The sequence below is a fragment of the Enhydra lutris genome, unplaced genomic scaffold (assembly GCF_002288905.1).
Source record: "Enhydra lutris kenyoni isolate GAN:26980312 unplaced genomic scaffold, ASM228890v2 scaffoldscaffold22, whole genome shotgun sequence".
In the NCBI taxonomy this organism is placed as follows: Eukaryota; Metazoa; Chordata; class Mammalia; order Carnivora; family Mustelidae; genus Enhydra; species Enhydra lutris.
In genome coordinates, this window is record NW_019154106.1 from 34,686,492 (window position 1) to 34,714,264 (window position 27,773).

The window sequence follows — 27,773 nt, forward strand, 5'->3', positions numbered from 1 at the left end:
TGGCTCAGTGGGTTAAGCCTCTGCCTTTCAGCTCAGGTCATGGTCTCAGGGTCCTGGGATGGAGCTCCACATTAGGCTCTCTGCTCAGCAGGGAGCCTGCTTCCCCCCCCTCTCTGCCTGCCTCTCTGCCTACTTGTGATCTCTGTCAAATAAATAAATAAAATCTTAAATAAGTAAATAAGTTCCAGTTAACATACAGTGTAATATTCACTTCAGGTGTAGAATTTAGTGATTCATCACTTATACATGATAGCCAGTGTTCATCACAAGTGCCGTCCTTAATACTCATCACCCATTTAACCCATCCCATTGCCCACTTTCCCTCCAGTAATCAGTTGTTTGTTTGTTTGTTTTTTTTTCTGTAGTTGAGAGTCGGTTTCCTAGTTTGCCTCTCTTTTTTCCCCCATTATGTTCAAATGTTTTGTTTCTTAAATTCCACATATGAGTGACATCATATGGTATTTTTCCTTCTCTGACTGACTTATTTCACTTAGCATTATACTCTCTAGCTACAACCATATGGTTGCAAATGGCAAGATTTCTTTCTTTTTTGATGGCTGAGTAATATCCATTATATATCCCATTATATATCTATATCTATATAGATATAGATATACATACATACATATATATCTATATATAGAGATATATACATATCTCTATATATGTGTATATATACACATACATATATATATCTCCATCCCCCATCTTCTTTATCCATTCATCAGTTTATGAACATTTGGGCTCTTTCCATCATTTGGCTACTGTTGATAATGCTGCTCTCAACATTGGGATGCATGTATCCCTTTGAATCAATATTTTTGCATCCGTTGGGTAAATATCTAGTAGTGCAATTGCTGAATCATAGGGTTGTTCTATTTTTAACCTTTTGAGGAAACTCCATACTGTCTTCCAGAAAGGCTACATCAGTTTGCATTCCTACCAACAAAGTAAGAGGGTTCCCCTTTCTCCACATTCTTGCCAACACCTCTTGTTTCTTGTGTTATTAATTTTAACCATTCTGACTGGTGTAAGGTGATACCCCATTGTAGTTTTTGATTTGTATTTACTGAAGACTAGTGATGTTGAACATCCTTTCATGTGTCGGTTACCCTATGTCTTCTTTGGAAAAATGTCTATTCATGTCTTCTGCCCATCTCTTAACTGGATAATTTGGGGGGGGGGTTGAGTTTGATAAATTCTTTACTTATTTTGTATATATCATTTGCAAATATCTTCTCCAATTCTGAAGGTTCCTTTTAGTTTTGTGGATTCACTGTGCAGAAGCTTTTTATCTTGATGAAGTCCAAGTGGTTTAATTCTGCTTTTATTTCTCTTGTCTCAGGAGACATATCTAGTTAGAAGCTGCTATGGCTGATGTTAAAGTGATTACTGCCTGTGTTTGCCTCCAGGATTTTGATGGATTCCTGTCTTACATTTAAGTATTCCATCCATTTTGAATTTATTTCTGTGCATGGTGTAAGAAAGTGGTCTAGTTTCATTCTTTAGCATGTTGCTGTCCAGTTTACCCAACACCATTTGTTAGAGACTGTCTTTTTTCCATTGGACATATTTCCTGCTTTGTTGAATATTAGCAGGCCATATAGCTGTGGGTTCAATTTTGGGTTTTCTGTTCTGTTCCACTGATCTATGTGTCTGTTTTTGTGCCAGTACTGTACTGTCTTGATGACTACAGCTTTGTAACAGAATTTGAAGCCCAGAATTGTGATGCCTCCAGCTTTGCTTTGCTTTTTCAAGATTATTTTGGCTATTCGTGGTCCATATAAATTTTAAGATTGTTTGTTCTAGCTCTGTGAAAAATGCTGGTGGTATTTTGATAGACATTGCATTAAATATGTAGATTGCTTTGGGCAGTATAGACATTTTAACAATATTTGTTCTTTTAATCCATGAGCATGGGATGTATAATGTAAATCTATTCTGGACACTTTATTTTAAAATGTTACATTGAGACAGGGAAGGACAAGAAGATATTGAGTAGAAAATGGAATATAAAGAAAAATCAAACTACTTCTGAGATTATGGCTCTGGACTGAGCTGCACGTATCCAAATGCTGTCAGTTAATAGTGATAGAATCTATGTCGAGATTATTGTTATAATATGGAATACTTTTGCCAAAATCCAAGCCTAACTCTTGAATGAACAGTTCTCCATTGGGAAGTAGATAATGGACTGTGACAGTTGTAAATTCATTAAAGCTGAAACGTGCCAGACTATCTTACAACTACTGTCACTTAAACCCTTAACCCCAAATATAAAACAGAAAAAAATGCAGTTTTGTTATATTCATAAATACACAGACATATTTATATGATTTAGACATAAGTGGTGTTTGTAACTTGGCTTTATTTTGCCAATTTAGGAGACTGCCATGGTATACAGAAATTTTTATTTCATGGGACAAATACTTGTTTGGAAATTGGTGTGCTGGTATATCATTGAAGGTCATATACATGAAAATTACTCTTTCAAAACTCCTTTATTATAAAAAGCTTTAGAAATTAAAAATGTTCAGAACGAATACCTAAAATTAGTTTCCTTTTAAAAGCCATATAAGAATAAACTAAATTGTAATCTGGATTCAAAAAATCTAATTAAACTTGCAGTAGTTCAAACAGAAATCAAATCAAGAAATATTGAAATGTACCATACTTTGAAGGGAAAGATAGATGCAAATTTAAATGAATAAGGACTGATTCTTTGAAATAGACTTTTTTTTTTTTTTACACATTTCAGGTATACAAACATTTTCACCTCTTTATTAACTTGTACATCAATCAAATTATACCATTTAGTTTAGTTTATAAAAAAGAAGAAAACTTGAATTTTTCTAAAGTTCACCTTGAGATTAGCTGTATTATTAAAAGAGTACTCTTAAGACTGTGTTCCACAATCTTAAATGTGTGTTCCACACACCTGAAACTTCCAGGCTGATACTGTTTTTAGCTCTTGCAATCTCAGAATTAGTCTTTTTCCTTACAATTCCTGCAGATTGTAAGACAGGTTCTCAATGACCACATACTCATCTAGGAAAGGATAGTTACCACCAAGTGAGTAATATGCTCTAATTGAACAGGCATAAAGGAGATTCAGCAGCATAGTTCTATAAAGTTATCTAACCTGAATCAGCAATCTAGGATTTGAGATACTGCAGGGATCCACTTCCTATCTTATAGGAAAACTTTTATTAAATGAAAATAGGCTTGATTAGATCTAAAAAAGATACGCATTTGCTGATACATTTCCCCAGTGCCTCATTTGCCTGTGTCCACTTTTCTCATTTTTATTAAGATTAACTTTTATTCAAAATCCAACTCTTCTCACATTTTCCCCCATATTTCTTCAAACCACAGAGCTAAGCTGAACTTACAAATTATGTCCAAAATTTGAGGAAGTAAGAAATATGTTGAATAAAAATGCAAAATTTTGCTCAAATGACCGTATTTTTATAAACAGTGTTCCTAATTGAAACTATAGAAAATTTGCTTAAATCATTATAGCTTAAAAGCTTGGCTGCAGAGGCGCCTGGGTGGCTGAGTGGGTTGAGCCTCTGTCTTTGACTCGAGTCATGATCTCAGGGTCCTGGGGTCGAATCCCGCATCCAGCTCTCTGCTCAGCGGGAAATCTGCTTTCCCCTGTCTCTCTGCCTGAATCTCTGCCTACTTGTGATCTCTGTCTGTCGGGTGGATGGATAAAATCTTTAAAAAAAAAACAAACTTGATTGCATAGGGGCATCTGGGTGATGTCACTTAAGCACCTGACTCTTGATTTCAGCTCAGGTCCTGATGTCAGAGCTGTGAGACCCAGCCCTGCGTCAGGCTCTGCCTTGAGTATGGAGCCTAATTGGGATTCTCTCTCCCTCTCCCTCTGCCCCACCCCTCTGCTCTCATGTGCTCTCTCTCTATCAAAAAATAAAAAAAAAAAAACAAAAACAAACAAACAAAAAAACTTGGCTGCATAAGAGAAAGTGGAATTGTATATATCATATAATAACCACTAAATTAATGTTGATTAATATAAAAATGCTTACTGTATATTTCTGATAACCTCAGAAGTATTAGGAAATGGTTGGATGGAGATAGATGTGAGTCTAGGAGAAATGACATCAAATATTGACTTGGGGAAGTTTGTGCAACTACATATATTTGAGAGATTTAATTTGAATTAAGATAAAATTTTATTCTAGTTTATATTATACCACAGGAGTATGTAGAAGATATATATTTTTTTCCCAAGAGAGAAACTGTCAAGGAGGAATGATAGAAGACTAGAAGTGCATCAGACCACCATGTTTGGCCACAGAATTTATTGGCTGAGGCAATGGTTTATGAATTCATTTATTAAATTTATTTAATTATTAGCTGTCATCATATTCACATAGAATAAGTTAATATTATTCAAACTACAACGTTTGTAGGACTTGATCAGCCCATATCAAATGAGAGAGTAGGTAGATGGTTGCTTAACAAACAGGGTCCTCAATTCTCAGTTGCAGAATGCCATAGAAAATAAATCTACCTCCACAAAAAGGTACTGCTTTAACTATGATACATAGTCTTACAGAGATTCTTATAATCTTGAATTTTGTATGATTCTTCATACATTAGGTGTTGGAAAAGAGAGCTAAAGTTGTAATTGTAATCTAAAAGCTTAATACTTTCCAGAAATCAATGATCTCTTCAGAAAATGCAGAATTGCTTTCTTCCCAATCTCAACAGAAAAGAGTATATACTTAACCTTTGTGTACACCACTTACATTTTGCTTCTGTCATACATGCTCCTTTTAGTGTTTGTTTCTAGATAATTCCTGATCGCATGTGCATTGGTTTGGTCAGCAGAGCCGTATTTCTGCTTTCCCTGCTCCAACAGAGAAAACTATTCCTAGGAAGGTGGCCCCAAAGTTAAGATCCTATTAGAATAGTGTGTTACTATCATTGAGAGTTCAGTGGCTGTGAGGTATGAACACCAAACATTCCTTTAAGGAACATCTCAGGACCTGGAGATTGGTTCTCTTTCTGGACAAATACAGAAATGTTTGAAAACCACTAATGAGAAAGGTCAGCTGGATTTTAGGTGCCCTTGGTATGGGAAAATCCTTAACTGGCTAGTCTAGTTGATAAAGCTTTTTGCCTTAGACTTCGAAAGAATATTTTTAGCCCAATTCACTAATCCTAAGACCCACTGTAAACATGGTTTTTCTGTCCTCTGCATCATGGACATATCACACTTGACCTTTAAGGTCAGCTCATGACCTTGTCAAGAATATAATAATTCCTCTATGAAATATGAGAAGAATCCATTGGTGTACTAAAATAGAATTTGCTCTCCAGTTGTGATAAAGCAACACCAAAAGTCTTTGTACAAAGTAAAGTGCATCTGGTGTTGACTCTCATTAAATTTCTGCTACTATTAGTAGTATAATTACTCCTACCAACCAAATCAGTTCATGATTTATTATGCAGTTATTGTTTTTACAGTTTACATTTTCTTATCAGATCACTTAATGATCATACCAAACTTGTGAGAGCAAAGTTATTCCCATTACATTGAAGCAAAGGATTAGAATACAACTTCAGGATCTCACATATTCTTTCCTTTTTTTTTTTTTTTCCCCAAGATTTTATTTTTAAGTCATGTCTACCCCTAATGTGGTGCTCAAACTCACAACCCAGGATCAAGGGCCACATGCTCTACCAATTTAGCCAGCTAGGCACTCCCCTTATATATTCTTTAGATGGCTATAAAATGAAACAAACAATGAATCAGAAAACTGAAAATATAAGACAAAAGACAGCCTTGATGCCCTTCTTGTTTTGACCATGTTATCTCAAGACAGCTCTACCCAAGGCTGCTGCCTCATTCAGATCCAAGGCAAAAACACGCTAACTGCTTTTTTTTTTTTTTTAATATGTATGTGTGTGTGTGTGTGTGTGTGTGTGTGTGTGTGTGCATGCACAAAGCTCAATAAATATTTATACATTTTTAAAATGTTAATCAAAATAGTCTTTAAAAAGGTGCTTTGAATACCTTAGACCACTTTTTCCCCTTCAAGGAAGGTTAATAATATTTTTATAACTTATGGAAATATTTTTAGTTTTGACATTTTAATATTTCACAAATCACTAAATTCTCTACAACTAAATGATCTATGGAGTTGTGGCTCTCTGTGGGGAGCTTCCATCCTCAATGCTCAGCAAATAAAGTGTAAAAGGTTTGGTATTATATATCTTTAACCATGCATCCATTTGGAGACCTTTTGATATTATTGGCTCATAGAGATTTCAGTGTCAACCTATTATGGAATATATTAATAAAAATAAAGTGCCCTAAGGTCACTTCTACTAGTCCCACATTTGACAGAGCTTGTTGTAATCTAGTATAGGTGTTACCACCAAATTAATTGTCTCTACCCCAGCCCACTATACCACTTACAAACTATGTGGTCTCGGGCAAGCCATCTAACATCTCTGTGACTCAGTTGTTTTTCTCTGTAATCACAGTAACTTCCTCCCTGAGCCATTATGAGGACTAAATAAAGCAAATTAGAAAAAGCATGTAGAACAGTGGCTGGCACTGAGCAAAGTCTTAATGAATTATTATTGTTGTTATTATTATTAAAGATGAAGAAACTGTGAAGGAACAGAGAAGTTGAAGGCACTGGTTCACGCAAGATACTTGGTAAAGAGAGGTATGTGGATTTAAACCCTCACCTTAACACTTAATGAAGCAATCAGCCTACAGATACAGGAGAAGCATTGCTGAGCTTTTTCTTTCCAACTTCAAAAGGTTATAGGGAAAAAAACAAACAACCTCATACCTTAGAATATTATCTATGTATTTAAATATCTGATTTATTGCAAGTGATTTATATTTTTAAAAATAAGCTTTAGGGGCGCCTGGGTGGCTCAGTGGGTTAAAGCCTCTGCTTTCAGCTCAGGTCATGATCTCAGGGTCCTGGAATCGAGCCCCGCATCGGGCTCTCTGCTCAGCAGGGAGCCTGCTTCCTCCTCTCTCTCTCTCTGCCTGCTTCTCTGCCTACTTGTGATCTGTCTGTCAAATAAACAAATAAAATCTTTAAAAACAAGCTTTTTTTTTTCTTTTTTTAAAAGGTTTTATTTGTTAATTTGAGAAAGAAAAAGAGAGAGAGAGAGTGAACAAGCGAGGGCAGGGGGAGAAACAGACTCCCCGCTGAGAAGGAAGCCAGATGAGGGGCTCAATCCCAGGACCCTGAGATCATGGCCTGAGCTAAAGGCACATACTAAATGACTGAGCCACCCAGATGCCCCAAGCTTTAATTTCTTAAAACCCTTAATCCTTGTAAGATGACTTCTCTAGGTACTATATTTCTGATTAATTTGGCTTTATTTTAGAAATTAAGTCTAATTAAGTGAGATAATAGTTTTTAAAGAGTAAAGCAAAAGTATAGCATCACACGAAAATGCTCCTTTCTTGTATGTTCATTCATCTGCTCAATACCCAATAATGTTTCAATGAACATTATGCCCTAGCATGTCAAAATCTCAGTACAACTATTCTGTAACTGAGAATAAATAACTTACTAACCTTGAACTAGACCATTTTGATTGAGAATATTTTGATTAATTTGTCTTTGTACACACTTACCTTTTCAGTCTATGAAAGAACTTTGTATCAGGAGCAGAAAATCATTTACATTTGTTAAATAATAAATATGCTAATGTCCTCTACATACTACCTTGTCTCTTCCTTGGGGATAATTGTTGATGTTAAAACATAAGCTAAATTCTTCTGATACTACCCAGTAAGGAAACAGTGTTGATGTTATGTTTATAGAAACAGGGAAAATGGAAATAAAGATAAAAGTTTACTCAGAAACACAGGCCAAGCTTATTAACACATACCAGATTTTTTAGTTTTTTAAGAAGAATTCTAACTATGTAGTATTTATAATATACTATTTTCATTTAGAATGGATTGAATCTTGTATCATGTGAGGAAATCAGGGAAAGATGACATTTGTCTCCATCTGTGGAAGATTCAAGTAATACAAACTAAAAGTTCAAATCAGTAATTTAGAAATTAAAAGAGTATTATAACCATATAAACATATATTTAAATAGTTGCAAATTACTAATTAAATCAAATTTACAATGTACACATTATGTTTGGTAATTTTTTTCATCTCAATCAGAAATAGCTTAAAATTAAGTTTCTATGATACATTCAAAAGAAAACTAAACCATAAAACTTGAATTGTAGTTTGGAAACTACAACAATATACTGTTACTGGTTATCAACATCTCTTGCTTTCTTTGCCCTATCTATATAAAATGGTGTAACTCCATTTTTCTTAAAAGGTTTCTGGATTTTCCTTTAACATGTGAAGGACTAAAAATTACTAGCAGAGGACAAATACAAAGCTTAAACTTCAGTGTGGGTCTTAGGCAATGGCTTCTTTCACATAGACTGGTAGCTTTAATATAACTGCCATTTTACTTGAAAATATGACTGTACAATTTAATGCCTATGGGAATGATTGGCTCTTATACTTAAAAATAGCATATTCAAAACTACGTGGTAGTCAACCCACTAAATTCTTCAGGTTTTCAGAGGAAGTTTCTAGAATAAGGAGCCTTCCTCTGGGAGTATCTGTTCCAGTTGAAGCTAACCAAAATACCCATTGTTCAGATAATGACTTCTTACTCATAAATCAGTGTCTATTCTGTCAGGAACCTCCTAATTATTCAAAACAAAACAAAACAAAACAAAACAAAACTGAAACAAAAAAAGCTAAGAGTTGCGTGTGACCAAGTTAAAATATTTTTATCAAGACAATCGGTGCTCGCTTCGGCAGCACATATACTAAAAAATTGAAGCAAGAAAATTAGCCTTCATTCTGAGACTAGAGAAAATATCTTCTCTCCTTTTTTTGGCATATCAACAGCACAGCTCTGATCAGGTCACTAACCTGCTCAAACACATCTGGTGGCTTATCTTCCCTGAAAGAATAAAGGCTAAACTGCTTGTTTTGACATTCAAATCCCATTGCAAATTGGCCCAACTTAACCTCCTTATCTTCCAATCTCTGTCTCACACAACCCACACTCCAGCTACATCACTATTCAGTTGACAAGTATGTTGAATGGCTACCAAGGGCTGTGTGTTTTGCTGGATAAATTAAAACTGGCCCCTGCATTTAAGAACACAGAGTTTGATGAAGGGGGTTGTCTTAAGGAACTCAAAAACAAAACAAAACAAAAAATACTTTTTCTACCAAATATATAAAACATTCTAAAAATTCAGATGAATTATTATTTAGTATTTCTGGTGGATTGGGGGATGGCTTTAAAGACTGATTTTGCTCTCTCAACTGTTAAGTTGCTTTCTCATGTCTTTCTGTAGTTACCCATGGTGTTCCTTTACCTGTACTACCTCTTCTCCTCAAACTTCAAGTTTATGGAAAAATCATACTCATGAGGAGTTTGTGCAAGTGTCTCCTCCATTAAGGTACTTTCTCTGTAGCTTTCTTCCTACTTCTGTCAGAACTCATCACTCCTATAACTGTGTTTCTCCAACACAGTATTCATAAGTTTACTATAACACTAATCGTGTTGCATTTTAACAGACAGTTTAAGTGGCTGTCTTCCCAGTAAACAGTGTACGTAGCATTGGTTAAGATCCATATATAAGATTCTAAAGAGTACTTTTTAAAATTAAAAAAAAATGGCATTCTGAAAATAAGTAGAATTTAGGAGATTATTTGAGGACAGTTATAAATTTTGGATAAGATACTTCTATGAAATTTTAATTGCTGATTGTCTTATCTTAGATCCAACCAATTATATGAGTAGGTAGGTTAAGGCTAAGGAAGCTAGTATCTTGAACCCAATCTCCGGGGGATCATTTTGTTTCATTCCGTTCCAACATCAGCTGCAGCCCAAACTTTTAAATGGCTTTTTTATAAATGAATGCAATGGTAGCAACAGATTATGAGCATAAATGAGACTGTTTTGCCTAAAATTACTAGTACAACTCCAATAGGGTTTTATGAGTGATCAAGCTTTCATTTGATAAGCTGTATGTTGAGACCTGCAAAGCTCTGAGGGACAGTAATAAAAATATAACTTCTGTATGTGAGAAACACAGAATAAAAAGTAATATTTTATTTATTTTTCACTAAATTATTTACGAAATATTTTACTAAAATATGTACTATAAATATTTACTGATATTTTACTTACATAGTTTGAATATACAAATCTTTATCCCTTCAAGTAACTTAAGAATTTCATTGAATGGGTATATTACTCTTCCACCATAATGGTATTTATGAACTTAATATTCATGGATTCTATATTCTTGACCACACTGAAAATACACAATATAATTCCACTTGTGATTTATTAACTTGCAAAGTTGAATAGTATGAGTCATTTAGGTTTAGATCAAAGCCAGCACGAACGCATGATATTTTTCTCTCCTCATCTTTTCTCCATTCACCATTTAAGTAAATGACAACTCTTGAAAAGTCACATATGCAAACATTTCTTCTGAAAAAATGGACCCTGGCATAAGGCAGGATAAAAGTCCAACTGAAGATAGTAGGTTACATTAAAAAATAAAGCCTATATATATATATATATATATATATATATATATATATATAATGCCTCCTTGGTTCTTGGCCTGGGCAGAATAGTTTTAGATACTCTTAAGAGTGAATTGTCAAATTCAGTGTTGATCTATCACTTGAACTCAATCTATAGTCTGCTGTGTATGGAAATAAGAAAAAGTATTTTTTTAAACCATTTCAATTAGTTCTCTAGTCACTGTAATATTTTTTTACAACATAGACAAAAAAATGATAGTGAAAATTAAAAAGATGGCAAGCATGGACTGTGTCTACATGGTGTTATAAATATAACTTTTAAGGACATTATGATTCACAGGGAATTTTATCTGCTTTGGTAAATATTTCTGCAGTTTTGATTTGGGAACTCTTTGAAGATCTGAGATATATGGCTTTTGAAACTGAAGCATCAGCTCTCAAAATGTTAAGAAATAAAGGCAATGGTGGATATTCAGTAAAGATTTAAGATCTTCGTGGAGTGATGTTAGTCAAAAAAGATTCAGAAATGAATGTTTTGAATTGCATACTAATTCAGCATTTTGCAAGTGTCTGTTGTATATAAGAAAAGCCCTTACACAGTGCACACACAATGTTTGTCTTGTTCAGCCCCATATCCCCAAAGCTTAACACAATGTAACATAGAATAAATGTGAAATGAATTATAGTAATTTTCACTATGAGAGATAGAGATAAGCAAACATATCACTGTGTTACATGATAAAGATTATAACAGAATAACAAACTTCCAAGCTGTGTCAAAAAAAAAAAAAAAAGCTTCAAAGAGGAAGAAATACTTGAAGTATACTTGAGAGAAATTTTAAGGAAAAAGAAAGAGGTTTCAAAGGGAAGAGGCAGAGGGAGAAAATATTTCCTATAGCACCAGACTAAAATAGCTACATAAATCCTGATATAAACTGGCTTAGGAAAACATAATGGACTTAATTTGACTGAGCTCCAGGTTCAGATTAGCTTCAGTTAGAACCTGATTCATACTCAAACTTTATAGTAATGCCATTCTCTTGGCTCTGCTTCCTCTGGGTTTTCTCTATCATTAGCCTCCACAGATAGTCGCTGACACCAGGTTTTCGCCTTATGTTTGCCTCAGGGCTCAGTATCAGCCTCATACCCTTTCCCCAAGCTGAGCATTTCTAACTAAGGTCTTAAATTCCACTATAATTGGACAGGCTTAGTCTCCCTTCTAAATCCGTAGGATACGCTATGGTCATAAGTCAAGCACTCTCAGAGAGTATGGTTTTATCCATTAACATCATGATTAGAATGTGACAAAGTAAGGCTTCTTAGAAGAAACTTTGTTAACAGTTCCCATAAACAAGGGGAAAATGGGCCCTATTGCAACTGTTATACACTATAACTGCCAAGACAGGCCTTATATATTTAGTCCTAAAACCATTTACCGAAAAAAAAAAAAAAAATCAGTTTCTTCATCTAAGGAAGATAAAATCCATCGACTTTTAACCCCTATGGTAATCTGAATATATAGAAACACAGGAAGTCATTAATGTCAACAACTTCTGAGGCACCTGGGTGGCTCAGTGGGCTAAGTCTCTGCCTTTGGCTCAGGTCATGATCTCGGGGTCCTGGGATCAAGCCCTGCATCATCAGACTCTCTGCTCAGCAGGAAGCCTGCTTCCCTCTCTCTCTTTCTGCTTGCCTCTCTGCCTGCTTGTGATCTCTGTCTGTTAAATAAATAAATAAAATCATTTAAAAAAAATCAATAACTTCTGTAGCCACAGCTTTTCAGAGAAGAAGAATCTTTAGCCCACTTTCTAACCAGATGGTTAAACAAGACATCTCTCAGTGGTTATGCAAGTACAAATTTATGCCTAAGTCTGATCCCTGCATGAAATGAAAAACAGGAACATGAAGGACCCACATGGATTCCACCCTGAAATAGAACAAACCAGACAGGCTAGGCCACTCTGAGACCCCTGGAGGAGTTTCTGTAAACAGCCTAAGATTAGCCACTTCCTCCTCCTCCTACAAATTAAATAAAAATTTCTCTTAATGGGAGGAAGAGAAAATCTCAATGTTGCCTTGGGGACACATTAAACTTCTATATGAGGCTTAGTTTTTATCTATTTTAGCTGCAAAAGAGTATAGAGCCAGGAACCTAGAGAGCAGAGGTTAAGGCCACAGTTTTCAGACTTCCTTAAGAATGATGGTTTGGCTGTGGCCCCAGCCTAATGTTACCAAGGACTTGACTTTAAAAAGTAGGGAAAGCTAAAACGGGTCTCCTTGAATTAGCAAGGTGTCTACCAACTGTAGGTCAATGCTATTCATTTAGCATTGAGGCCTACTATTCTACCTATACTTAATTTACCTTCCCCAATCGTGCAACATGCATCTTTCACTCTCGCCAAGCAAGACTTTTCTTGTCACTCCCTTACCAAAAACTAGAAATGAGAACTATTCCTACTGTAATAGATACAAGAGTCAAATCAAATGAACACTATCCCATAAGGAATTCATTAGTCAAATAACCAAAATAATTGGAAGGAAGCCTAGCCTCAGGCACATCTTAAAGTAGGGGCACAAACGATATGACCTACTATAAAGAGTAGAAAAGGGGTTGATTCTCTAAAAAAAATCCATAGTATTCATGCTAGAAGTATGGATGTAATTGTGGCAAAAAATAAAGAAACACATGAATGCACAGACACACAAATAAATGCTTTATGACACCGTATACTGTGGTCAATCTATGTCAATTCATTTTCTAGGAATGCCTTCCTCCCTTCTTTCAAACAGTCTGTCCCTGCTTAAATTCTTTCCTTTTCTATTCTCGCTGAGCTACATTAATCTATTTCTTCTGGAAGTTCAAAACATATACCCTTTATCATTGATTTTTCCTTTGGCATGTGCTACAATGAATAGTTGCCTCTTTTTTCCCCTGAGTGATCAGTTCCAATTTACAAGCAACTTCTGTGTGCTATGAGAGTTAAATTCCAAAGTTTACTGCATGGCAGAAAACTCTTGCACTAAGAAACAGTATAATATCCTGTGTTAGAGCTTAGCAAGATTTAATTAATTCATCATGTGACTGAGGTACAATATTAAAATTCTAATTTGACTTTCCAGAACCATCCTAAATCCCTTATTGTTCTCTAATACCTGCCACTTATACAAGAAGAACATTGCTCATTAACCAGTCATTTGTGATGGTTCCCATAATTTGATGAGGGTATTCTCTATTACAAAGGCTGGAGTTACGCAAAAGGCACAGATGCTCTACCAGGTGGGTTGAGTGAGATGACATGGGGAAAAGAGGATGCAGAACATAATGTGATATTTGTGGGGGATGAGGAGTCTCGTGTGGGTGAGGATTAAAATGGTGACCAAGTCAAGACCCATGAGGATGTACATTGGAAAGAAACAGTAGGGAAGACTAACACAAATAAACAGATACTCTGACACAGAAACATTGAAACACAGCTTATAGCCATGGAGAAGACTCTTTCCTAGCTTAACTTTTAGAAAACTAAAGACTAAAATTAAACTTGACATGGACATATTTACATAGAGAATATATTGCAAAATTCTCCATGTAGACTCTCCTTTTGTCCATGGCTGCCTATTCCTTCTTTGCAAGCATCTATCACTAAAGATTCTAACACTGACGACATTCAGGATGAGATGAGAACACAAACCTAAGACTGAAAGAATGACCCTACTTACTACGGGGCACTCACAGATGAGAATGGGACAAGGGATGCCACCGAGTGCTGGGATATTAGGGAGAACAGAGTTGATATCAGCTGTGCTCACACAGTAAATACATTGATGGTGTGTACCAAAATAGGTTGTATATATACCACAAAACTATTTTGTATGTATGTGTATATGGTACATTGTATATATGGTTACTCAGTAAATATTAATGTAATGAATGAATGTCCTCTCTAACACTAGGAGCAGACTCCATGTTTTAGTCTCCTTTTAAGTAATTCCTAACTTTTTTTTTTCCTAAAGATTTATTTATTTGAGAAAGAGAGAGTGATAGAAAGAATGTGGGGAAGAGGAAAGGGAGAGTCTCAAGCAGACTAACTGCTGAGCCCAGAGCCTGATGTGGGGTTTGATCTCAAGACCCTAAGATCATGACCTAGGCCAAAATCAAGAGTTGGACACTTAACTGACTGAGTTGCCCCTAATTCCTAACCTGTACAATGTCTTACATTTTTGCAGGTCTTATGTTATATTGTTGACCCACAGGTAATAAACAATGTATACATTTGAACTTCCATTAATCCCACTTATTCTCTTCACCATTTGTCTGTCATAAAATGTCCCTTTTAATTCAAATTTAAAAGTATCTGCATATGTTGGAGCTAATGGAACTTTATTTTTTAACAATTCATCATTTAAAGGGTGACTATGATAAGGTTATAAGACAAATTGCTGAGAACAGTTTCATTTGGCTTCCAAGGCAAAACAACACAAAAAATGACCAAACTCTCTGTGATTATTGTGTTTTTGCCAGAAATTACGAAATATATAGCATTTATATGTATCAGGTGATTTCTAAAATCCGTGCTCTTGGATCTGCTACAGAACTCACTTCTTTACATGCTTTTGTTTTGAGACTTTTCTCCACTGTGGCCTTGGAAATGGAGCCTAAATTCTGAAATCTGACTGGTGAGAGCCAAATATTCAGTGGCAAAGAAGAACTATGAGACACTGAATTGTACTTAACTACTGTGGCATCAGATAAGAATTCTGAAGAAAATATCAGCAGGACAGATAGAGGGGAATGATAATTTCTTCAGTGGTAATGAAAAATAAGCTGATGAATGATGAGATCAGAGTTCTTACATTACAAGAGATGTTTAGACCAATACCCCCAGATCTTTATTTTTTTTTGAAATTAATCATAAATCACTTTCAAGAAAGTTTGATTTAAAAATCATGTGGCTGCAAGAATTAATTAGAAAAGTCACAGTGATATGTGTATTTGTAGAACACTTTGACTTTAGATTTATTACCTCCAGTCCTCAGAGCAACTCATATGAACGGCCCAACAATTTTTGAGTTGAGAAGACACAAGTGAGTAATATAGTAGGCAGAATGCTGGAAGCAGGAAAAGAGGAGACATCTCATATCCATTAAATATATATTCTAAACCCTGTCCCTCCACAAGGCATTTTTTTTCAAATATTTTCTCAATCCCATGTTCAATTCTATAAAGCGGGTATCCCACTAAGAATAGGCAGAGAAATATTAAGTAACCTTCACAAGCTCTAGAATCTATATGTGAGTCATAGCCAGAGGTGTTCTATATGGCAAAGTCCAGCCATCCTTTATCATGATGACCTGGGGGAGTTAGAAGACACATGAGGGCCTGACAATACGGGATGGAGAAAATTACTGACCTATAGACTGACCTCTATATCAAATCATCTGTGTAATATTAGGCAAGCTACTCATCATGCTTTTTTGACCCCACTCTCACATTCTCATATAAGAGAAGCCTGTGAATCTCTCTCTTCCCATCTATGAGGTTAGTCAAGTTAATCTAGATAATACATGATTGTCTCTAATAGCTCTGCCTCCTTGCTCAGTGCACTATTCAATGTTCAGATAAGGCATCTCACCTCTAAAGGCTAGATAATCTTTTAAAGATGAACACAGGGAAGACTTTACCTCTGCCTACTTTTATCTGGAGTGGGAACAAAATACAGAAGTTTAATTTCGAGCACACACAAAGAAGTTTCCCTTTCCCAACTCTCAATGAAGTAAAGTAAAATTCCCAGCTGCTTTCGAAAACCAATGACACCCTGAGAAGAGAACACTGATTCAGGATGTCAGTGCTAAAACTAGCAGAGCCTCACTGGATCCAGGACAGACTACCGGCCTCACCAAATGCACTGAGCACCCTCCGGCATCAGGGACATCACTGACCAACTGACACCAGGATTCTCATGTAACCAACACCGGTTTTCTTTCCAGTGCCTCACAAATTTTCCCTAGAAATATCTCTCCTGTTAGAGAAAAGTGAGTGCTCACACACATCTCTAGGAGAACAGTTTTCTTTGCAGTCTGGTATTTTATTACAAAAATTAATTTAGGTAGTTATTCTACATCCTACCAAACCCACCTTTATTTTAATATTAAGCATTAATGGGATAATTTAGCAAATAAAACAAATGCTCCTGAAGTTTGTGACCTTTATTCTCTGCATAGTCATGTGTTCCTGTGGACAACTGTACTTGAATCTTAGCAACTCAGTCTGCCTTACATAGATTCTGCAATTTGCCTCATATGGACTATAATCACCAGAACATGGTCAATCATCACATTCTGGAATACTATTGTAATATAGCTATCCTATATTATATACTTAGAATAACAGCATTTCCTAGACATTTACTAGTTATTTTGCTGGATGTTTTATCATTGTTGTTGTTTCATTTAATATTCTTAACTACTCTGTGAGGTAGAGATTTGCATACCCTTACTATATATCAGGAAATAGAAACATACAGATATTCACTGAATTTTCTGATTGACAGAAATCACACAACTAAATCATATCAGAGCAACCTCTGAATTCTAGCTTGACTAGGGTCTAAGCAATTGCCTCTCTGTGGTTGTTTATACAGAATAACAATTTTAATTTACATGAAGACACTGGATTATTTTATAGGGTATATTCTTATGTAGACAACTCCTCCTATAGCAATTAGTCAGTTCAGTGTTCAGTTAAAATGTGCAGCTCAAAAAACTGTAAAAATAAATGCCACAGTCTTTTGGATTAACTTATAAAAAGTAGAATGTAGGGGGACGCCTGGGTGGCTCAGTTGGTTGAGCGGCTGCCTTCGGCTCGGGTCATGATCCCAGCGTCCTGGGATCGAGTCCCACATCGGGCTCCTTGTTCTGTGGGGAGCCTGCTTCTCCCTCTGTCTCTGCCTGCCACTCTGTCTGCCTGTGCTCGCTGTCTCTCTCTCTGACAAATAAATAAATAGTCTTTAAAAAAAAAAAAAAGAAAAAGAAAGTAGAATGTAGGAACATTAAATCTAAGATTATATTTGTAGTTTATATATTTTTCTACTCATAACTCGGAGCAGGAATTTTCTATATAGAATTTTCACAGAACACAAACAAGTATATTTAGCTTTTGAGAACTCAAATTTTAGACCAGGAAAAAGCAAAGGACAAGCCAAATGAAAGCTGAAACTTAAGAATGTGAAAATAAGATACAAACATGGGAAATGTAGGTAGTTCATTGGTCATCTAAAAATAAGCAAAACACCACTCTGAATAATAGGATCTACCACAGCTGACTCAAGGGACCAAGCAATGGTTTTTCCAACATTCTTGAGGACATGAAAAGTATCCCCATGTCATGTAGCACAATGAGCTTTGAAAAAGCCCAAAAGTGATGGATGAGACCATACACAGCCATAGGAAGCTGGGGTATCAGAAGGCATTGATGAGTTTTCCCAGTGTGCAAATTTACTTTAAGCAGTAAAGCAATCAGAAATTATGGTGACTTGCAGGATTTGCTGGACCCTCCCGATAGAGCCCCCCACCCTTTTTTTAAGTAAATGCCTATAAAATTAAATCAGAGAATCTTTGAAAGAGGTTCAGAGAATGTACTCTGTAAGTCCCCTGTTTTCAACTAAGGAAACAGGTTTGGAGTGGCTTTCTCTGGCTGGGCCCACCCACCGACTATCCTTGGCTAGTGTCTCTCCCGTGAAGCTCTTTCCACTCCAGAGCAGAAGTTCAGCTGTGACTCAGGAAGAAACCAATCACAGGACAGGGTTGGGCTAGAGGGGTATTGTTGTGTCTTCTTCCTGTTTACTCAGTGATTTTCAGTGTACTCTGGGGTCAGAGCAGAAGGGAAAGCTTTGCAGTCTCAGCAGAAGCAACATGACTCTGGAGTCAGCAGCCGCTATTTCTCTTTTCATGCTGATAACCAGCATGTTCTATGACTTTTTTACCCCTGAAAACTTAGCTTAAAATCTTATCAAGCTGTTACAGTGATTTCTAGATTCTAGAATCTATTGTACTTTTGAAGAGAATAATGCTTGCAAATTAAGTACCTTTTCGATAACCGGTTATAAATTATCAGTAGCATACCCTAAGATAACTCACCCATTATTTTACAGAGCGCCCTTTGTAAACTGCTTCCCAGAAAGAGCTTTATGAATAAAGGTTGTGGCTGTAATTCACCATGCCAACCTGAGAATCTCATCATAAACATTTCACCACAAACCTAGATTTTCTGTACAAAGTGCTGTATAAGCTAAGGTACTGAGGCTTATTCAAAAAAAAAAAAAAAAAAAACAGAGTAACATTTGTTCATCTGCTATCAGGAAGACATGTTACCAGGATACCCTTGAGGAGATAAATCTATGTATTTGTATCAATCTCTATCTCTATCCAGTTTAGTCAACTCCACTAGGTATTACATAGTATGCAATGGCCACTTATCAATACTTCCATTAGCACACCCTGTATGTTATCAGAAAGGCCATTTTTTAATTTATCATTTTGAATTATAATAGATGTGCCCAATTCCTAGTAGAATATCTTTAGCAGGCATTTAAAGAAAAGATGGTTGTTGGGGTTATTTCATTTTACAACATCACATTAGCATTAACTTTTCATTTTACCATGGCAGCCAAAGTATGCATATTATATGAACTTAGATTGTTCTTCTTAAGACAGGATGAGTTGAAGGCCCCTAGGCAGAGCCATTAAGAGATCAGAGTTATATTAAAAATTCCACAAAGGAAGTGAAGGTTTCTATCAATTGGCCCATCTTTGTAAAGTCATATTAGAAATAAGCAATTCAGCTCCTCAGTTCATAGAGCTCTCTGGTGGTCTCTCCTTAAGGGAATTGAAGAGAAGTACAAGATATCTCTTATCCCGTGGGAGTTTATGCTCTATTTGATAAAATTGCACTGAAAGCTGAAAGCTATATCCAAAATTTAACAGTAAAACATTTAAATGCAAGATTAAATGCAGAAAATAAGCATTTGACATTGATATCAATGCCACAGAAATGGATACTCTGGGCATCCAATACAGGGAAAATTAGATGTTTTATATAAAGAATGAGAGGGAGGGCTCTTTGGAAGTGTTTGATCTGAATTTATCTGAGGGTAATATGCAAATATAAGAAAAAGGAAAACACTCTGTCAAGTATGTCAATGGATTAACAACCTTAGCACAAAAGCTCATTGACAAAAAAGCTTAGTTGGCTGTAGATTACTATGATCAGAAATTATCCAAAACAAGTGCCATATCGGGATCACTGTAGAAGCTCTTGCTGGTCCTCCTATAATGACACTTAACCAAAGCACTGATTTTCAAACTTTAGTGTGTATGAACATAATGAGGTATTTCTAAAATCTAGATTCCTTGATTGTATCCACAGAGTTTACATATAAATTATCTGGGATGGGACCCTAGAATCCCCATGAATCGCAAGTATTCTGGTGATTCTAATGCAAATGCTCCGTGGACTATATTTGGGGTTTGGAAACCACCCTGCTAAAGCACTCTTTTTCCAGCTGATTCCTGCCCTGAATGAGACTGACAGGAAAAAAGAGTTACCTATTTCAATCACATACACGGTTTTTTTTTGTTTTTTTTTTTTCCATAACTAGATTTAGAGAGTGAGTTAGAGCAGGCGCTGGATCATCCAGATACTTGACATTTCTTAGAAAGTGGCAGAGAGCTAGGCACAGAGTAGACGACTAATAGATACAAATAGCTGATGGTGGCAGCATTATAAACTCATTAGTCATGTGGCAACGGGTCATCATTGTAAGCATCTTAAGAAGTTAGGACCTCTTGGGCGCCTGGGTGGCTCAGTGGGTTAAAGCCTCTGCCTTCGGCTCGGGTCATGATCCCAGGGTCCTGGGATCGAGCCCCACATCGGGGTCTCTGCTCAGCGGGGAGCCTGCTTCCTCCTCTCTCTCTCTCTCTGCCTGCCTCACTGCCTACCTGTGATCTCTGTCAAATAAATAAATAAAATCTTTAAAAAAGAAGTTAGGACCTCTAATTCCTTCTAACTAAGCGAAAAAGGCCACTCAGTGGCCCTTTACTTTTTGGTCAGAGATGGTCTTCTGGGCTGCAGCTAGCTGAATGCTCACTCTCCATTCCAAGGTCACAGAACAGAATCTATTTTTTGGGTCTCCTTGCATGTCCTTAGAAACCATGCTCTTCACTTCCTGAGACAAAGAAATAACCAGTGCAAAGCCCACTTCATAAAATCCCAAATCACCCAGGATGATGAAGATTTTCTTTTTTTATGCTGACCTTAGCACAGCTGTAACGGCTACAGAATGGTCAGTCATTTCTAGGTTCCAAGACCTATCCAGGAAGATGAATATAGCCAAATTCTCAGAGACTTACTACATACATACTAATTACATACTAAATGTGTGTATGTGTTGTGATCATGTGGTTTAATGGGGATAGGTAATGTTTATAAATGTTTCTGTTTATTCCTCTGGCTACTAGTGGATAGTATAACACATTTTTAAAAATATGGTATTTGTTTGAGATCCTATAAGACCTTAAATTCTGCTATTCTTAGGAAACAGTTAATTGTCTTATGACTTAAGCTGTACTTCAGCAGAGTAGATTTATTTTCATCTGGTATCAGCGAGACATGATACCAAGAAATCTCTGAGGGAAGATACTTATTTTAGTGCAAAATGCAATGGACAAAACATCATGAGACCCAACTTCTTATCTTCATTTTTGGTTACAAGTAACTGTGTTGACTCTGGGTAAATCACCTCAAGTTAAACTTCAGCTATAAATAAAAGACAATAAAAAGGTTTCTTATTTGGCTCAAAATATTGTTATCAATCTATAATACACCAGCACATTGCTAAGATTTGAGATTTTCTTTAAAAATAAGTATTTAGAGAAGGAAACTAGTCATTTATGGAAATAAAGGCAATTTTTAAATAGAGCAGCCATAGGTCAACGTCTAGTATTTAATGATAACTACTCAAAAGTTAGGGTTGGCTTACTAGGAACTATTTAAGCTCAATATATTTCCTAATATAGATAGGAAATGATGATTCATACTGTTTAGCCACCCTGAAAATGATTCACCCAATATATAGGACACATTCAAAATTAACATAGTATTTAAAATCAGCTTATTAACATTTCTATACACCAAACAGTCTTACTTAGGTTATTAAGTTATTGTAAATATCTTATCTTATAAAGATTTCAATTCAACCATTCTGAATTGAAAATAGCAAATTAGTGTGTAAATTAGTGATCTATAACTCTATATTTGAAATACGATGCACAATTACATTAATGTTTTACTTCTTCATGCTTCAAAACATTAGGAGAGTAAAATGAGACTAGGATTCAAGTATATGGTATTGTCAGTAAAAACAGCAAATGCTGTTTTTGTCATCTTCCCTATTGCCACAGTAGCAGGGTAACTAGTAAGGCTGGTATTCACACTTGTACTAGTGTAGTAGCAATAACACTTGGAATTGGAGAAAATCTGAGTCCACGTTGGTTTATCACTTACTAAAATTTCACTGTAAAATATCACTAATATGCAGTTTCTTCATTTATCAAAATGGGAGTAATAAAACGATTTCATCTACAGAATGATTGTATAAGTCAAATTTAAAAGAATTCCATAAATTATCAAATTCTTTGCATAAGCTGACTTTCATTATTATTGTTATAAATTATATGTAAACAGAGGCTTTGTCTTTACCCTTCTTTATATTCTGGTCTTTATCTAGCTTAATGATGTGCATTGGAAATGCTCTACATCTAATTATTTTCATTAAGCTTTTTTATAGCTGTTGGTGGCCTTTAAAATCAACTAATCTACTCTAGACATTTTAGAGATTAGAAAAATCACCCAGGAGGGATGTTAAAACTTTGCCCCAAGTGACACTGCTTGTTGGTGACTGAGCAGGACCTTATCTTGACTTTTTATTAGAGTTCTTCAGTTACTTCACTAACATTACGTAATTCATTTCTTTAACACCAAATCTCCAAAGCAGGTCTTGGAGGATGTTAGGAAATGTTCTATGTAAAAGGGTTCTAGGGTCTAAAGAATATACAAAATTCTAGATTAAATGAAATTAACAAATTTTTAAAAGTTGAATCACTACATTCTTGAATATATGTTAGACTGTGTTGTGATGGAAGTTATTATTACCTGTTTCACAAGGATAAATAAATATATATATATTTACATATGTGTACATATAAACATATGTACACATATGTATGTATATCTCTGCATGTGTACATATATAGAACATTCACAGCACTGCTTGATATATAGGAAATGATATATATGTGCTTATCATTAATATCACAATGGTGAAAATGATGATCATGATGATGAGATGTTCATAATCTTAAGAGTCATTTAAAGCACATTCTAGAATCTGGGAATGATATTTATATTCTCATTACTGATTACTGATGAAATACACTTCTGAAACATAAAGAAGCATTTTTATCCAAAGGGACTGTTTCTAATCATAATTTCCATGCAATGTTGAGAAAAAAAAAAAAAGAACACTTAGAGGCAGAAAACAGATTAAGAGCTACTCAACTTATCTCTGTCTTTGCCACCACACTCCCCACTGACATAGGCACACATTAGATATGTATATGTGTGTTGTAGGTCCAATTACATTACCTTTTCTGGCCTTTGAATTCTCTTATTTAATAAAGTTCAAGATAAATGAATTCTACCTCATAGAGGTCTTATGAGAACTAGTCAGATTCTGTAGGTATGAATTATCTCCAAGTTATTATGTAAGTAAAAGTCATAAATACTGTTTTAGCTGACAATGGGACATATTTCTTTTTAGACATATCTGCTCAACTCTCTATGGACTAACATTCACCTGTTATATTTTATTTTCCCATGCTAGGGATATGTGCATATGTATGTTAAAAACATAGTGCCACACAACTGAGATGTTTCTACTAATACCTCATTTTCATTTTCATATAGACACCCCAAGCACTAACTCTCAGTCATAAATATTCAATGAATATATATATATATTATTTTTTCAATTTTTATATTTTAAGTGAATACAACTTCACTCTCTTGAATATAGGGTGAAAAGATCTAGCATACAAAGTAGATTTTAAGATGCCCAATGCACCATAAAATTTTTAAATGAAGGACAAATTCCACATTGGTAATATCCTGTATGATGGTATCATCAAAAAAAATGTGTGGTAATTTCCACATAGTATTTTGGCAGGTAAAATGCATGTATAACCTGACTTGAACAAGTATTCCCTATGACAGGAAATGAATTAAAAGATAAACTACACTTAAAATTTAGTCACTCAATCATATTTATGACATGTGCATGATTTATAGGCAAAAACAATTGTGAAAAGGCAGTTACCTTCAAGAAAAATAATCTAATAGAAGAGAAGCCATGGACATATGTATTTGTAACAACAACAAAATCCAGAATATGAATGCTTTCATATATAGGACAAACTTTTTGTAGAAGTTAGACATAGGAAATATTCCTTTATATAAAAAGTCAACCACAGGCATCTAGGAAGAAGATGATATATCTTTTTTCTCAGTCAGACCTTAAGAAATAGAAGAAGGAGAAATATTTATTAGAAATTATTTTGAAAAAATAACACAAACAGTAATTGGAAAGTGTAAATCATTCTTGTAGGATACAGGTAGGTTACATGAAACTGGCAAAGTTCTGGGGGGAAAAGATTTAGATCCTAGAGCACCAGGTTTATAACAAGGTCAAGTACACTTAACAGAGATTGTAAACAAAGGTGGGACTAAGTCAGACGTGTGCTTAGGAGTTACTGTGTGGCTATCAATAGGCAAGGAGCTTGTTTTGGAAAACCTGAAGTTGAGATGAGATAGAAGACTACATAGGTGCATGAACTAGGGAAATGAAGAAGGCCAATCTTTCAGTCTCTCAGCCAGGCAGTCAATGAGTCAAGATACAAAGAACCTTTTATTGCCAGGCACCCTATTTAGTACTGGCCCATAGTGATGGACAAAGAAGTAAAGAAGACCTATATTAAACTAATATGCATAGAAATAAACATGCACTTTATATTGCAACAAATGTTAAGGAATATCTGTGACTTAGGGGATATTGGCAAAAATAAGAATGTAAGAAGGAGGAGGCATTTTTAGGGAGTTTAGCTTATTTGTGTTGAATTTGAGGCACCACCAAGGATATTGAGGTGGAAGTGTCTTCCAGGCACTGGGGAAGAGTTCAAACTTAAGCTATAGATGTGTAATGTCAGTTTTATAAAGACAACAGCTGAATTTATTGGACTAGATGTGGTACCTGGAACAGAGACAACTAGAAGACAAAAACATGGTGAAAAGAACATGGGTATTTAAACCATGACTAAACTGGTACATATAAAATAAGTAATGTGTCTTTTTCCTGTTTAAGTCTACTGTACTGTACTGTTCATTTGTAAAACAACAACAACAAACAAACAAATAAACAAAAAAAAAAAAAACCTCAATTTTTCCATTTATGAAACTGTATGTTCAATATCCAGTAAGGCTTTCAATTTAAGAAAGAGAAATAATGGTATGGATGAAAGAAAATTTTAAAAAGTTGTCATATCTCCTTATTATAGAACTTCCCAGATTACAAAACAAGTCATATAATACAAGAGTGTACGGACAACAAATCAACAATTGGTTGGGAGTCACATAAAACTTCTTTTCAAACATCTCAAAATAAATAAATATGTCAAGTTTTCTTAGAAGACTCCTCTGGTTGCAAACTAGAATTTGTTATTTCTACAAGTTCTTTTTCAGTGGACAAAGATTAATGACCTGTATGTAACATCAGAGCTATAAAGACTTTGCTTAACTTTTCCTTTTCTCATTGTACTGTCTTTTTTATGAAGAAAGATAAACAACTAACTCATAAAGGCATTTTCCTTTAGAACAGTATTTATTTAAAATATTTATTTATTATACATTTTTTCTACAAAGCACAACTAATTCATTATTGACATCTCATAGCTGTTCACTATTATCCAAACCCACAGAATTTCTTAATGTATGCAGACTATTAATATATAGCATTGTTTCCTCAAAACTGCAATGCTAAAAAAAAAATTGTTGGATGCTGGATAAGTAAGTACCACCCACAGATATCAAAAAATACTATTTTCACATTGAAGTCTGTCAGCATTGTCAGCTCGTATAGAATTTAAATAGGTCATAAAATAACATAAGAAAAAGGAATATTTTCTTGTTCTTAATGAGAAGGTAAAGAAAACATATTATCCTTCATATAATTATATAAAAGGAAACTGAAATAGAAGAGATGAATGAAAGACGGCAGGACTTTTTCTGCAGTTTATGGATATAATCCCTGATTTTATCAATCATCCCAAACAAAACTAAGACTTGATAGACTTGAGTGAGTTCAGAAAAACAGAATCTACTTCACTATTAATATTTTTCTGTGTCCCTTAAATTTGTTTTCTGGCATTTCACTCTATTGGGGGAATGTTCTGTTTTTTTTTTTGTAGAAACTTATTTATATATTTTGAGGAAAAACAACTGACGAAACTAAAATTGACATCAGTTTTACCACCACAAAGTAGGTGACATCAAGATTTATTTGTTACATATCTGACATTAAAGAAAATACAGATGTAAGATACACAAAAATATCAATCTAAAGTTTAGCTTACCAGTGGGGACAGAATTGGAGTGCTGAAGTTCCAATTGACTAGAATCATCAGAGAGTTCGGTCAAACAGGTTTGAGTAAATTCTGGGTTGGAAGCATGCTCATGTCTGAAGCCTTCAGGAGAAAGATAATCCAGCTCAAACTTCACAGTTGACATTGCAAAATTCTTAAAGAGCTATGTAAGTCAAAGTTCACACTACTGAAGTTTTAAAAATCATAGGAGACAGAAAGAAAAAAATCACTGTATTATAATCAGTGGTAACTTCAGGCTTTCCGGTGATTATTCTCACTTGGAAATCCAAAAGAGATAAAACATGCAGAGCTGACTCTCTAAATTTTCTGTATTCATGCCTTTTCTAGGCAACTGACTTCAACAGGATGGATGGATTTTAGAGTTGTTTTTCTTGACGATATCTTGCTGCCTTAAAATGACAGCAGCACTAACCCCATCTCAGAGAGGCTGCAGTGAAAAGTAAAATGGGCTAAGTGAAGGCATAGGCAAGGCTGCAGAGATGCTTTTAGTAACTTGGTATTGGAAGTTCTCATTCACATTTCTGTATACAAAAGATCAGCTGGGTGGGGCTAAGGACTGTAAGAGAATGAAACTTTTTTCCACTGGGCAGCTCATCAAGGAATGTTTTAATATGGAAGGAAATTAAGCCTAAATGATATTTCCAGGGTCAGGGTTGTAAGACTATAGTCCTCATGCTTATTCAAAGATGATGATTGTGGAGACTAAAAGGTAAATTAAGCAACAAATCTGCACAACAAAGAAACAATCAACAAAATGAAAAGGCAAGCAACCAACAGAATGGAATAAAATATTTTCAAATTATTTATCTGATATTTAAATATCCAAAAAATATAAGGGACTCATATAATTCAGTAGTAGTAGAAGTAGCTGTAATAGTAATAATAATAGTAATTCAATTTTTAAAAATGGGCAAATTTTCATCTTCCAAAGACGACATAGAAATGGCCAGTAAGTACATGAAAAGGACCTCAACATCACTAATTATCAGGGATACACAAATCAAAGCCAAAATGAAGTATCACCTCATACCTGTTAGAATAGCTATCATCAAAAAGACAGGAAATCAAAGACGTGGAGAAAAGCGCACACTTATGCAATGGTGATGGGAGTGTAAATTAGTACAGCCACTGTCGAAAACACTATGGAGGTCTTTAAAGAATTAAAACAAAAACAAACAAACAAAAAAACCAATAAAAAAACCTACTATATGATCCAGCATTCTTATTTCTGGGTACACATCCAAAGGAAATAAAATCACTGTCTCAAAAAGATACCTGCACCCTTTGTTCACTGCAACATTATTTACAGTACTCAAGGCATGGATTATTTAAGTGTCTGCTGACAGATGAATGATAAAATGTGATATACAATGGGATATTTTCAGCCATAAAAAAGGA

At 35.1% G+C, this 27,773-nt stretch overlaps 1 protein-coding gene across 2 annotated transcripts in view; it reads right to left on the reverse strand.

Moving 5' to 3' along the window:
* The window catches only part of LOC111149717 (anoctamin 3), a 445,297-nt gene extending 418,798 nt beyond the window's left edge, over positions 1-26,499 (reverse strand). For both annotated transcript variants that reach the window (XM_022506952.1, XM_022506953.1), the window contains exon 1: positions 26,346-26,499. In XM_022506952.1, the coding sequence (XP_022362660.1) occupies positions 26,346-26,499 (154 nt within the window). The remainder of the gene's footprint in view (positions 1-26,345) is intronic.
* Between the last annotated feature and the right edge of the window lie 1,274 nt (positions 26,500-27,773).